This window comes from Malania oleifera, chromosome 1 (assembly GCF_029873635.1).
Source record: "Malania oleifera isolate guangnan ecotype guangnan chromosome 1, ASM2987363v1, whole genome shotgun sequence".
NCBI classification, from domain to species: domain Eukaryota; kingdom Viridiplantae; phylum Streptophyta; class Magnoliopsida; order Santalales; family Ximeniaceae; genus Malania; species Malania oleifera.
Window position 1 is genome coordinate 113,413,251 of NC_080417.1, and position 15,533 is coordinate 113,428,783.

The following is a 15,533-nucleotide window of genomic DNA, read 5'->3' on the forward strand; positions in this document are numbered from 1 at the left end:
AAATCAATCAAATTTTTATGTTATTTGGTACAATTCAATTGAAAAAGAAAAAAAAAAAAGTAGTAACTTGAATATTTTAGTTTGGCTTCTGTGTTTTTTAAAAAAAAAAAAAATCAAACCAAACCAAAAAGGTTTTTTCAACTGCCAATTTTGAAATTTGTGAAGAATGTAATCCATAACTTTTTTTTATTTTCTTGAATATATTCCTAAAAAATCAATTCAATAATTCATTTTTAAAAAAAGAGTATTCAATTATATATCAAATATGAATTTCATTAAACAAATTTCTTAATAAAATTGGTATAAATAATAAAATAAACAAGATCCACTTTAATTTTTATTAGGCATAATCGATGCCTATTAAGAGCTCAAACCATGAACAAGGCAAATTGAATGAAGTAATATTTTTAGTTCGATTTTAGACCATCATTCGATTCAGTTCAATGAACTCAATAATTCAATTAAGGTGTTGAATTTTACAAAAAATTGGCCGAACCAAATTGATTACATTCTATTAATGACTAACTTCTTTGTAGAAATGAAACGAAGGCATCTTATTTTCAAAAAATCTCATAAACCACTTATATCAACTTGAGTTAATCTTTGAGGGTGATATTTTTTATTACTTTTTTTTCTGTACTACAATTATTATTTTCTCTAATATAATCGAAGTTATATATTATTTATATATAAATATATTATATATTCTATTTGTGATTGAACGTGATGAATTTGTATTATAAAAAATAAAAAATAAAAAAAAAAATATTAACCTAAAAAGCACGTGACGGATTTGGAGGACAAAGGCCGTCTGCCCCCGCAGCGGCGGGGCGTAGGCCGTAGGGGGCGGAGCACCAAAACGCAGGCAGGCTACCGTTTTAAATTTTCAATTTGCTAGAGTCAAAAATGAGAATAGATCCCACCAATAAATAAATAAATAAAATAATCAGAGGAAAGATACAGTTGCCACGTGGTAGAACAGCGAAAGCTGTCGACATCTGTGGGGCTCATCGATGCAGGCCACGTCACATCAACTATTCACGTTTCGTACTTTACGAAGAACAGGTGTCAATCATAGCCTGATTGAGTTACCGCACTCGTGGAGTAACCGCGTGAGCATGAGTTCACCGTGGCCAGTTGTTTCTGGTTTTGACACGTCATAGTGGACCCCACATTTTCCTAGCCTTATCCTTTATCACGTTGGAGAAGAGAAGCTTGCAGTGAACTTGCGCCCGCATACGTATTTGTTAGATATTTTATTTTAAAAAATATATTATATTCATACGAGTACAGAGGTATTAAGTCTTTATAAGCTATAAAAATTCGTTCTAACTCATTTATTATTTTATTCCATTTTTAAATTTAATTTTAGAACTCATTTACTTAATAATCCAAACACAAAAATAGTCAAACGAAATTCATGAGCAGTTTAATTATAAGGCTGAGTGAAATAAAATTTGAATTTAACTAAATGATTATTATAAGTTTGTTGAGCCTAATTCTAGAATCAAAGTCCAAGGACTAAGCCTAGTAAATTGTGCATTATACTTACACTACATAGAGCCCATGCCAGTAATTCACACGCAGATTATTATGAATAAAAGAGGAACACAAAAAGATAAAGAAAAGCAAGAAACACACACGCATATTTAACATGGTACGATAAAATGTCTATGTCCATAAGAGCAAGTGGTGACTGAAATTTATTATATCCAAAAATAGGGTTACATCATTCTATTTATATAAACCCTAGACATATAGAACTGTTAGAATTAAAATTCCTCAAATACCTCTGTACCGTTCCGCTTAGGATTTGCCCTCGCACCCCCAACCTATTGACCGTCCCAGTTTAAATTTCAAAAACGATGCCGAACAAAATCGTCAACGATTTTTCTTCAGTATTGGAAAAAAACAGTCAATGTACTTATATCAACGGTCAATGGTTTTCTTCCTAATTGGCATCTGGAAGAAACCATCAATGTACTTATGAAAATTATCGACAGTTTTTCTTTAGATCAGTTTCCTTATTTTCTTCAGCCTACTTTCTCTGTACATGTATTCCACTTTATATGAGTCACATACTACAACATGGAATTTAATGACACCTCAAAATACTATAATATTATGTACCTTGAAGGTAGTTAATAAGATATGGGATTATGCTAAATTGTTGTACGTATTCTAGTGAATGAATTTGTATATATGACCTATCAATATTAGACTATTCCCAATTGCAACAAGGAGACAAAAGTACAACTAAGTGCTTTAGAAAGATAAAATGCATCCATGAAGAACTCAAAATTGTGAAACACATAATAGTTAATGCGTGTAAAGTGGAAAGGTAGAGCAAGTAGATGGTAATTCTCATAGTTTTAGCATGTTTGAAAGCTGATTTCGAATTGGTTTAATATCTAAGATTCTTAGGCTTAGTTTGACTGCCTGTGAATTTCTAAAATGACCTTTTAGAAAAGAGTTGATGAAAAATAGCTTATTGATATTATTTTTAAAATATTGGCCTTGATTTTTGAAGAAACGCATCATACTCGGCCTACATAGCTTGATTATATTATGAAAATCTGGAGGCATGATTGAAACTCGAAGGATCATTCGGAACCTGTGTAGAACTTGTGAGACAGTGATGAGTGGGGTAGGCGACAGTACCATCAGTAAAACGGCGAGGACAAGAGGAATTTGTTTGGGCACGAGTGATAATAGGGGATCGTGGTGGAACAAGAATAGGGGAAGGAGAGGAAGGATGCCGAGTTGAGCGAGATTGGGGAGGATCGTCAAACACCTGAATTGAGGTAGGGTTTGTGTTTGGAGAAGGGGAAGGGGAAGGATTGGGAGTAGGGGAAGGGGATTGGGCCGCGCCAAGAATAGATGGGCTGGAAGGTGTGGAGGAACTAAGCGGAGATGGGCCAAGGATAGATGGGCTTTAAAAGTTAGGAGATGAAGGAGAGAATGGGTTACGTTGGGAGATAGATAGGACATGGAGGATTGATTGGGCTGGAGTGTCACGTCCCAAACCCATAGATGGGTCCTAAGTGTGAATATAGTAAACTAACCTATCTTTATATCAATTCAAACATACATGATACAATACAATAAGAGGGTTCGACCCTGTGGGGTACACGGATGCCCTATACACATACACATATACATCCATATATCGGACCATTCGAGGTTATTGAGCGAGTGGGTCCGGTAGCCTATAGGATTGCACTACCCCCAGCACTCTCGAGGGTCCACAATGTGTTTCACGTGTCCATGTTGAGAAGATACGTGTTGGATCCATCACATGTTATCAGTTATAATGGTTTGGAAATTGGGGATACTTTAGCGTATGAGGAGATAGCTGTTCAGGTTCTGGACCGTAAAATTCAGAAGCTTCGTACCAAAGATATACCATTAGTGAAGGTATTGTGGCAGAACCACAAGGTTGAGGAGGCTTCTTGGGAACTGGAAATGGAAATACACTAGAAGTATCCATAGTTGTTTTGAGTATTTGTACGTCATCCTACTTTGGGTTGGAATAGGTGGTTAGTCGTCGAGAGTGTGTATATTGTGAACTCCTGAGACAGTTTATGTTGTAACCACGGTATTCCTCCACCATAAGTGAGGGTGTGTAGGTATGTGTTATGATGGGAATGCACTGTAGTAGTCGCCAGTTTTCTCTGTAGTTACGTGTATGTATTCAATTGTATATACGAGTTTGTGGATGAGAGATGACAAATTTCGAGGTCGAAATTTTTGTAAGGAGAGGAGGATGTAAGAACCTGAACCATGATAAATGGGTTTAAATAATTAATATAGGGGTAAAATTGGAATTTGAACAAGCTTCGTCGATGAGGTCATAGTTCGTCGACGAAGGCCTTGTATCTCTCGTCAACAAAGTTCAGAGGCTCGTCGACGAGGAGAAGCCAAGGGGTTTCAGAAAATTGGAGATCCCAGACTCGTCGACAAGGTCTTGGTCTCATCGATGGGAAGACTATAGAGCCTCATCAATAAGGATGCAATTCGTCGACGAGAAGTGGCTGGGTCAAAGGGCTATAAATAGAAATTTCATTACTTCCAAACTAAGAAAACTTAAATATCTTCTCTCTATCTCTCTAGAACTCTCTCTACTCTCTATCTCTCTAAATTTATTCGACGTTCGTTGCGAGAATCGTAAATTTGAAGTTACCATGAGGATCGTGGAAGGATTCTCTACAAGTTCTACAGATCAGATTTTCGGTTCGGCTGATTTCGAGTTTTGGCGTAAAATCGAGGTAAGGCTCGATTTTCAATTCTGATCTGGTAGTTTAGTAGAGAACAGTGTTGTGAGTATCTTCCGTACTATTGATTGTAGGTTTTGGAACTCGGTTCACTGTTTAGGAGCTTTAGAGTTCGAGATTTACTATTTGGGGAAAAGGTAAGGGGAATTGTGTTTATATCGGTTATTTTTGAAATCGGACTCGGTAGAACTATGGTTCATGATCCTGTGTATGTTTTGGCTACTCATTTGGGGGGATCTAACGGGGAAAATTATGAGTTTTTCATTATTACAATTTTGGGAAAAAGGGGGCGACGGGCTGCATCATTGGTTTTGTTAAAAACTGAATGTATATGTTGATTTATACTGTATTATAGGGATGGTCGTGCCTTGACTTGTTTTAAACTGTATATGTTTGAAAAACCATGATTTTAGATTATCAAATGGATGTGGTTTGTTTGGTTATATGAGCATGCACGTGTGTGTGATTGGTTGAAATGCTAGTAGGAACGCGGTTCCAAATTATTCTACGTATTGAGAGTGTCCGGCTCTATATCCGAGGGCGTATGAAATCGTTAGCCGTAGATTGGCAGAGTGTCCGGCTCTATATCTGAGGGTGTGAGCCTATTTCGGCAGATCAGGCGGAAGGGTGTGGATCCACTAGTTTAGCGCACGTATGATGTCATGGGAGTCGGGGACTAGCCAAGTGCCGGTGGCGCCGTGTTTTGCTGGTTGGCTACGGGCCAATGTCGTATGTCGCGAGCCGGCTTCAGGCCGATGGGTGTGACGACACCGGTATTGCTGATAATGTGTGTGTGTGCGTGTGCATGTATGCACTGTGTGAAATTAGTACTAGAACTGCATTTAACTACGTGTATGTTTCATCATAATAACACTCAAATGCCACACACCGATATAACTTGTGTTCTTCCTTACTGAAAGGTGTCTCACCCCTACTGTACATACATTTTTATAGGTCTTTCGAGTAATCGGAACTAGCGTCCTGGTGTAGGGAGTGTAGTTGCTAGTGTACTGCGGGTAGCGCTTGGGTAAGTGTTAGGACTTGTGTTTTTGTGGGTTGCCATTTTGAAATGTGTTGGGCACCCGGTTGTACGTTGTTTGATGGAACCTTGATTCTGTCCTTGTATAGACTCTGGTATGGTACTGTATGTATATAGAATGACCGTATTTTCGCTGCGTATATTCTGTGTGTTTGGATGTGTATAGGGTGCCTGGGAACCCCACGGGGTCAGACCCTCATCCTTGCTCTATGTCTTAGATGTTTTGCATGATACAAGAATTGGTTGGTTTACATTTTTACCCCTGGGTCCCATTTATAGGTTCAGGGTGTAACAGACAAGTGGACCATCCTAGGAACCAATTATCTAGGTCCAACAACTAACACATTTTAACAAGTAAAAACGTACTCGTTTAAATCCAATGTGACGACTATTGATCTATCTCAAATCGCTAAATTTTTTTCATATTTCTTATAGAGAGAATAAAAAACTCTTGTGGCATAATTTGATATTTTTTTCTCGGTGATTCACACTTGATTTTAAGTTGTAAGATGAATTTGATAATTCTATTGTTATTGAGTTACTTTTCCATTTAGTTATTTACTTTAATAAAATTGATCAATCATAATATTTATTTATCTATTTGCACATAAAATGTTTAATTGGTGAATTAAATTTTAAACTTTTTTATTCGAAATTAACAAAAAAATATAATGCTGAAATTTGGGGGCCAAAAAGAGCCTCTTATTCTACTTTTTTATATATAGTTATTTATATTTCAATATATTTTTATTATATTTTTATCTTATTCTATTTTATTCATAAAAATAAATATTATGCGAATCGAATGTAACTTAACTAACCTAAAATATATTAAAATTTGCAATTCAAAATTCTACTAAAAATATATCTGTTTTCATATATATATATATATATATATATATATATATATATATATATATATCAATTGCTCTAATATCAATCTTAACAAAGTCAATTGTTATATATATATATTCTTATGCAATATTTGTTTTATGTGCATCCTTCTCCATCACAGAAACAAACAATATGTTCTTGAAATAGCAATATTAGATTCAAGTTTGAATTTTGTTTTTTTTGTTTTTTCACATTTTAAATTGAAAAAAAAAGATAGTTATATAAAAATCATATATAGAAAATAAGAATTTATTGATGTTCTCCTTTTCTTTTTCATTTTTTTTTTTTTTTTTTTGGTTCTTGGTGGGATTATTAATTTAATTTATTGGTTCTCTCCACTTGCATGGGGGAGTTTTCCAAGTGGATCCTAGAAATCCCACAAGATATCAGCCACAAGTTCATGAATCCCATGGAAGCAGAGCAACAGAGCCATGTCTGTGGGTACAAAAAGGCAAAATACAATTCATCACCCCATAACCCCAAATTACACACCATCGGCATCCCCATCCTCTCTCACCCTTTAGGGCAGGGTGCCCCTTTTGTCTCCCCCTCTAGGAACTCTACCCCAAATCCACTGTTCTCAACTTCCCAATAGAATCAATTACACTCGATTGATGCCATATTACACCTCCGGTTCTGTGTCTCCCCCCCTTTAAATTCCACCCACGCCCCTCTCTCTCTCTCTCTCTCTCTCTCTCTCTGCTTCAGGATTTCCCCCATTCAATGCCTTTTAATTTCCATATTTATAGGTCACCATAGATGGAAAACAATTAAGTATTAACCATACAGGGCGGAGGAAGAAGAAGGGCAAGAAGAATGAGGAAAGAGAACCAGTCAAAGGCTTTATTTTATTGAACTCCTCCACCCTGTTTATTTTTCAGATAAGCGTTTAGCGGCCCAAAAATCTCCTCATCCCGGCGCATTCGGGTTGGTACAAAACCCAACGGCTGAACCGAAAACAGGTTCGCCGGTTCAGTCCTCCAGCTTGGCCTCTGCTAGCTCGCTCCCCTGATTATGGAGGGCGGGGCTTAGCAGCAAGTCCCTGTTGTCTCGCCCCTCATCCTCGGTTCTTGATCCGTTGGTGAGGGGGGTCGGTCATTCCCTCAATTGATTCCTTCTATCTTTAATTCTCCCCTGTTCTGCATCTGGGTATCTTCAGTTAATTAGTTTTTTCGGTTTCTTCAAGATCGGTCGAACAAATCTCCGTCGGAGCTGCATCTCTGTTTCGATTGGTTGCGCAGGGCTAATTTGTCTTTTTGTTCTTAATTTAGCGATTCCCGTGAGGACATAAGATATTCGTGTTAATTTTTTGTATTTTATGCAATTATTGTCCCGAGTCTGGGAATCCCGTAACTGAAATTTCCGTCCTCTGTTCTTGAAAATTGCATTTTCCCATCGGATTTATCGCCTTGTCTCCTTCATAATCGGCCGCTCCCCTGTACTCTGGCATGAGTTCCACCTCTTTACCTCAATCAACATCCCGCGACCTCGATCAATTTCCCTAAAGGGTTGTAATTGGTTGATTCAGCTGCAGATCCCCATGCCTCGGCAAATCGTGCTCCGGCCGCCGTCGATGAACCGCCGGCAGCCGCTCCTGACAAACCAGTCTTCCACCGGCAGCGCACGGTTCGCGGAGGTCGCCGGTGGCACAACAGCGGAGTGCGCGGCGATATGCTGCTGCTGTCCTTGCGGACTCGTCAACCTCCTGGTGCTCGCGGTCTACAAGGTGCCGGCGGAGCTCTGCCGGAAGGCGCTCAGGAAGAAGCGCCGGCGGCGGCTGATCAAGAAAGGAGTGTTGCCGCAGCGACGCTGCTGCGTCGACCCGGAGCTGCACAATCATTCGCCGCCGCACGCCGCGGCGGAGAAGGCGGGAAAAATGGATGAATCGGAGAAGGAGGCCATGGATTTGGAGAAGGAGATGTGGGATAGGTTTTACAATACTGGGTTCTGGAGAAGTCCTTCTCAGAGGGAGCAACAAAATGGGAAATGATTGTGACATGGACGAACAACACCTTCTCTCCTTATGCCTAATTTAATGCAAAGCAATTCAGCCATTCACTCTCTTCTTCTTCATGTGTTTTCTGGTGCTCTGTTTCTCATTGAACTCTCTCTCCGTTTTAGTTTCATTTATTTTGAAAACTATTTCTTGCCTTCTGGGTGGATGGTAGCGTTGAATGTGGTGATTGGGATGGAAGTTCATCATTAAATGGGGCTGGGCTTCTTGTGATTATTGTGGTGATGGAGATGTTTTCTTTGTTAATGCATGTTTATTAATTTTGATTCGTACTTTAAATTCAAAATTTTCTTGCTTAAACTCCATGTTTATGAACAAATTGAGCAGAGCAGATTAGGTTACTATTAGATTACTATTTGAAGTGAGGAGGTATTAACTTTTAAATGAAATATTATTATATTGAAATCAAACTTGTCCAAATGTACTGACGATGAAACAATATCAATGGCTTTCTTGATTTTGATGAGTGGAAGTGTGATGTTAAAGAATCATGGTAGTGATTAGATTAAGGTAAGGCAGCCGAAAAAGAAGATTATGATAAGATTTTGTCCAAATGTGAAATTAAATAGGAAGTCAAGAGAATTTTCTTTTTCATTTTTTTTAAGAAATGGAGATACCAATTTTGACACTTCGGATGTTCTAGATTTGATGTTGACTTAGGTGTACCTGGACAGCCAATTTGAAGTTGGTGGGATTGGATTTTTTCTTTTTCCATTTTTTTTTCAAAGAAAAAATTGTGTTGTGGGTGGGAACAGGGAAAGGGAACTAAAAATTAAATTTGAAACTATGGAAAAGGTTGGGGTGGAAAGTCACCAAGTAATGGAATTTATGCTCTACTTGGTATGGAATTGTGTCCCATGCTTTGGGAAATATGATGTCGTTTTGTATTATCTTATGCACATATAGCATTGAAATTAGAATAGTTTTTCCAAGAGGGGTGAATTGAATTATTTAAAAATTTAATCTCTTTTTAGCTTCTTACTTGCTTTAATATAATAACAAGAAAGTAAATCAATCAACTTATGATCACAACCAAAGGATTAGAGTCCTCGCCTTTGACAAACCACCAAAGGATTCCACTAGTTTAGTTCCTTTACCGGACGGAACAATACCTTTTACAACCACTCCTTCAAGTAGGCTAGAGTCCGCCTCTCCAAACGATATTCTCTCGTTCGGTCAACCATCCAACAAGCCTGGAATCGTCCAATAACTACAAGAGAAATAGCAAGTAGATGTGTACAAAGAGTGTTTACACACAAAGTTGATTAGTACAATTCAAATCTATATACTTCAAAATTTAAATATCAAAAGATCAAATACAATTCAAAGCTCAAAATTAGAATTCACCAAGTCCCCTTTTCTCCATATATGAGAAATCAGTATGTAGAACTCAGGGATTGATGATCAACACTTTCATAATGTCAGCACTTTTAGATTGCAAGTGGTTGAGCAAGTAGTGACTTTGAATGCAAGAGAGCTTTGATGCAGATTTTTCAATTATTAGTGTGTTTTGATTTGCAAAACTATGTATTTATAAGCTTTCAAAAGTATTTTCGTGTTGCCCAAGATTACTTGGAGTATCTTCCAAGTTTTAGGAAATTTGGAGCACAAGAAACCAATTTTAAAACATTTAAAGTATTTAAAAAAATTGACTGTTAACAGTATTCAGGCGACTGAACCTTTGGGGTCAGTCTTCTGAAGTAATTTAAAGCTTTGAAATTCTTGAACTGGACACAGGGTTAGACGTTTAAAGTTGAGGTTCAGACTTCTAAAGTTTCGAGTTCAGACGACTGAAGTCAGGGTTCAGTCTTCTGATGTGCTTCCGCCTATTTTTGTGTTTCACAAATAAATTTTCAGATGACTGAACTTAATCTTCAGTCTTCTAAAGTAATGTTTTAGACGACTGAACTTAAACTTCAATCTTCTGAAGTTGACTCTTCAATCTTTTGGGCATTGACTTCAGTCTTCTAAACTCTCCATTTTCTGGTTTTTTTCATTTTAGTTTCAAAAATCTGTTTTGCTCTCTTTCTTTACTCTTTTATAAAACATTTTACGGGATTTTAAAATAGGTCTCTAAGTCCACATATTTCCCCTAAAGAGCTTCAAATGATATTTCAATAAATATTCAACTTTGAAGTACTTACATTGCTCATCCTAAAACCTTATACTCTAAGCTTAAAATCTTCCATGACATAGTCACTTTGAAATCTCTTGGACTTTAGCTTGAGTTGGTTTTAGATTCCTCATGCATTGATCAATCTGGTGTTGCTTTGTGCTTCTCTTGGATCACTTGTTGGTGAATATAGCTTGATGATCCATGATGATCCTTATTGCCAATTTTGAAACATTATTACTCAACCATTCCAAGTTAGATTATCTTTTGTTTGTTATCATCAAAACTGATTGAAAAGTCCAGTTAGGCCAACAATCTCCCCCTTTTTTATGATTACAAACAAGGAGCAAAGGTGAGAGTTCCTTTAAAAAAGGTTTCCCCTTACAATAAGCATTTCATCCAACATGTAGTAATATTTAACAAGTGTGTCGCATTTTATTCAATATGGATCTTTTAGCTCATAAAGTTTGATTTCTTACTTGTATATTTGTATAACTTATTCACTTTTACTTGTATCTTTACAAGTTATGCGCCATGTTTCACCTTAGCATATTACATTTTAGTTCATTTTTTATTATCTTTGCTAACAATTTTCTCCCCCTTTGTCATTATTCAAAAAGAAGCAAGGGATAGGAAATAGTCATATTATAACAGCAAAGATGTATTTACACATAGAGGAAATTACATTCAAAAAGTGTCAAAAAAAAAAAAAAAAACAACTCATAAAACAAATTTAGTAAATAGTGTCATATAACGCAAACAACTTATAAATACAACATCAGCTGGTCATCTACTCTAGTTTCTTCATCTTTCTAATCTTCCTCTTCTTTAGATCCTTCTTCTTTGTCCTCAGTTTCTATTTCAGAACTATCAACTTCACTGCGAGGAGCTGAGCTGATGTCCATGGGATCACCACCCCTAGAGGATTTTGCTTGATGTTCCTCAATCTGAGTTATGCGTTGATCAAGTGAGGTAACTTTCTCCTTGATACTCTGAATCCCAGATTGCACGTCAGATAAAAAAGTGGAGAAGTCTTGCTGAAAGGATAAAAACCATGAGGGTGCATCTTGTGAAGATCCCAAATCATATGTAGGAGGAGGAGCTGCTGCTAAGGCTGCTAGAGCACGTTGATGTTGACCAGTCTTAAAGTACCAACCCTCATTGCCTTTGTCGTACCCCATTTGTTTTAAGTTGGTGAAATTGAAAAGATCAAAGTGGGTTCTTTTAACGAAGAATTTAGAAGCACTTGAGATATGAAGATGAGCAAAGAAGAGGGTGAGAACACCACCATAGGGGAGAACAACCCTGGTGGATTCTAGTTTGGCCCACATCCATTTTATAATCAAGCTGGTCAAATCTAGTTTTTTACCTTTAAGAAGACACCAAAGAACAAAACATTCCATGTATGAAAGATGGTCGAAAGAACCTTGTTTGGGGATAATATTATAGGAAACAATCTTATGTAGAATTTGAGCTTTTAAATTGAGTCGCTTATATAGTGGAGGATGCCCAAAGTATATGGGTTCGTTTTCCACAATTAATGGGAGAAAGGTTTTGGGAGTAAAACCTTGTTCCAAAATCCATGATTGAGTGAGAGTAGGACATTCAAATTCTCCTAGAGTGATTTTGAAGATAAGAGATAGTATTTCAGAATTTTAAATAATTTTCTTCCCTTTAACTTCAGATGAAAAAATGTCATTTTCATAAATCAAGTTTGCGTAGAATATTTTGTCAAGATAAGGAAAGATGCCTTTGGGTTGTTGAACAATGAAATCATACCATCCTATATTTTTAAATAATGGGAGAATTTCAGGAAATTCATCAATGAAGAAGGAGATATCTAACATCTTACCCAGAATAGGATCAACGGTGCCAAGAGAGGCATGATAGTGGAGTTTGGCTTGTGGAGCAACAAGCCATTTTTCAATATTTTGTTCATCCCTTCCTAAAGAAGATCCATGATTTGCCCTTTTTTTGGTGCGAGGCATGATTGGAGCAGGCAAAAGAGCTTGATTGGAAAACCCGAGACTTCGTGAGATTGACTTTTGAAGAGTGAATGGAGGTTCGAATTGAATGATTTTTGGTTGAGAATGGAGGGAGATAGAGAGAGGTGAGTTCGAAGGATTGATGGAATGGACTTCAGATGTTTGAAATTAGGGTTTTGAAGGAGTAGTTATATTTAAACTCTGCGACTTCAGAAGACTGAAGATTATCTTCAGTAGTCTAAAGATTTCTAGAACCTGAATTTGAAAAGTTAGTAGCCACCTAGGCGTCTGAAGTTTGAGGTTCAGTCTTCTGAACCCGTAGTCTATAGTGTTAAGTCGTCTGAGGATTTAGGTTCAGATGACCGAAGTTCAGAAAAATTTTATAATTTATTTCTAAAACAATTCTCTGTTATGTATTAATCCAAGTTCTCTCCTTATGGTTATAAATCTTTCTTCATTGAGAGGTTTTGTAAATATATCTACCCATTGATAACTTGTATTGATAAATTCAAGTATTATATCTCCTTTTTGAACATGGTCTCTTAGAAAGTGATGTCTTATATCAATGTGTTTAGTTTTTGAGAGTGAAATAGGATTTTTAGAAATGTTTATTACACTTGTGTTGTCACACTTAAATGATATTGTTTGGTATTAAAGATTGAAGTCTTTTAGTTGTTGTTTCATATATAGTATTTGTTCACAATAGCTCCCGGCAACTATGCATTCGGCTTTGGTTGTGGATAAAGTTACGGAATTCTTCTTCTTTGAAAACCAAGATACTAGTGAGCGTCCTAGAAAGTGACAAGTGTCACTAGTACTTTTTCTATCTATTTTACATCCAGCGTAATCCGCATCCGAATAGCTAATCATTTCAAAATCAATCTCCTTAGGATACCACAATCCTAAATCAAGAGTACCTACCAAGTACCTTAGTATTCGTTTGACAGTGACTTGATGAGATTCCTTAGGTGCTGATTGAAATCTAGCGCACATGCATATACTAAACATGATATCGGGTCTACTAGTTGTTAAATACAATAGGCTTCCTATCATTCCTCGATAAAGTTTTGTGTCTACTGATTTTCCCTTTTCATCTTTATCAAGGCTTTTCGAGGTGCCCATGGTAGTTCCTATGGGTTTACTTCCTTCCATGTCAAACTTTTTCAATCTATCTTTAATGTATTTTGTTTGATTTATAAAAGTTTCACTTTTGACTTGTTTGATTTGTAACCCTAGGAAATAATTCAACTCTCCCATCATACTCATTTCAAATTCTTTTTGCATGCAATTTGCAAATTCTTTACATAATTCTTCATTTGTAGCTCCAAAAATGATGTCATCCACATAAATTTGTGCTATTAGCATGTGTTTGTTTTATTCTTTATAAATAAGGTGATGTCAACTTTTCCTCTTGAAAAATCATTATTAAGTAGAAATTTGCTTTGTCTTTCATACCAAACTCTAGGAGCATGTTTTAAATCATACAAGACTTTGGTTAATTTAAATACATGATTGGGATGTTTTGTGTCTTCAAAACCTGGTGGTTGTTTTACATAAACTTCTTCATTGATATATCCATTTAAGAAAGCACTTTACATCTATTTGATATAGCTTAAATTCCTTATGGGCTGCATAGGCTAGAAGCATTCTAATTGCTTCCATTCTAGCTACAATGGCAAATGTTTCATCACAATCAATACCTTCTTCTTGGTTATATCCTTGTGCTACTAGCCTAACTTTGTTTCTAACAACTACCCCATTTTCATCTTTCTTGTTTCTAAAAACCCATTTAGTTCCTATGATTGAATGATATTTAGGTTTGGGCACTAGTTGCCATACTTGACTTCTTTCAAACTGATTTAGTTCTTCTTACATAGCCATAATCCAAGAGTCGTCATTAAACGCTTTTTCAATGTTCTTGGGTTCATTTTGAGATAAAAATGCATAATGGTTGCATATATTTTTCAATGATGTTCTAGTGGTTACTCCTTTTGATGGTTCTCCAAGAATTTGATCTTTTAGATGACTTTTAACGTATTTCCACTCTTTTGGTAGTTCTTGGTTTTCTATGAAGTTTTCATTTGAAGTTTCATTATTGTTTTCTTCTTTTATTTCAAGATTTTCATCTTTTTGTGAGATATCCTCTCTTTCATCATTCTTAATTTCATTGACATAGTGATTTTTTTCATCAAAAGTTATATGTATGGATTCAACGATAGTAAGTGTTCATCAGATTTGTGGAATATCCTAAGAAGATACATTCATCAGATTTAACATCAAATTTACCTAAATCATCTTTATTATTAAGAATAAAGCATTTACATCAAAATACATGGAAGTAAGCTATGTTGGGTCTTCTACCTTTCCATAGTTCATAAGGTGTTTTATCTAGACTTGATCTAATAGATACCCTATTTATAATATAACAAGTTGTATTTACAGGTTCCGTCCAAAAGTACTTAGGTAAATTATTTTCATTTATCATGGTTCTTGCCATTTCTTGGAGGGTTCTATTTTTTCTTTCAACAACTCCATTTTGTTGTGGAGTCCTAGGTGCTGAAAAGTTATGGTTTATACCATGATCATCACAAAATTTATCAACATCTTTGTTTTGGAACTCTCTACCTTGATCACTACTAAAGTTATTTACATTATAGCCTTTTTCATTTTGTAGTTTCTTGTATAGAGTGATTAACATGTTACAAGCTTCATCTTTATTTGCTAAGAACAATACCCAAGTGTATCTTGAATAATCATCTACAATTAAAAAGACATATTGTTTGCCTCCTAAGCATTGGGTTCTAGTAGGACCAAGTAAGTTTAGGTGCAAAAGTTCTAAGGGTCTACTAGTTGATATGTACTTCTTTTTTTAAAACTTGTTTTAACTTATTTTCCTTTTTGGCATGCATCACAAATCTTGTCTTTTATAAATTTTGTATTTGGTAATTCTTTTACTAAATTTTTCTTGGATAGTTTAGATAGTAGGTCCATGCTTGCATGTCCTAGTTTCCTATGCCAAAGCCAACTAGTTTCATTCATGGTAGCCAAACAAGTCACATTTTGATTAACTAGGTTATCAAGATTTATACAATATATGTTATTTACCCTATGAGCTATGAATATGGTTTCATCATTCATAGGATTTTGAATAATGCATTTGTCTTTCCTAAAAATTATTTCAAAACCTTTCACTTAATTGACTAATATTGAAAAG

At 36.0% G+C, this 15,533-nt stretch overlaps 1 protein-coding gene across 1 annotated transcript; it reads left to right on the forward strand.

Moving 5' to 3' along the window:
- The first annotated feature begins 6,552 nt into the window (after positions 1-6,552).
- On the forward strand, positions 6,553-8,521 carry LOC131163529 (uncharacterized). The gene has a single exon (XM_058120126.1). It carries the CDS (start codon positions 7,748-7,750, stop codon positions 8,195-8,197), a length of 450 nt encoding a protein of 149 aa, XP_057976109.1. The 5' UTR covers positions 6,553-7,747; the 3' UTR covers positions 8,198-8,521.
- Positions 8,522-15,533: the final 7,012 nt, after the last annotated feature.

Bases quoted from the DNA above. Each gene is read 5' to 3' on its own strand.
- LOC131163529 (XM_058120126.1), top strand. From the start codon at position 7,748: ATGCCTCGGCAAATCGTGCTCCGGCCGCCGTCGATGAACCGCCGGCAG.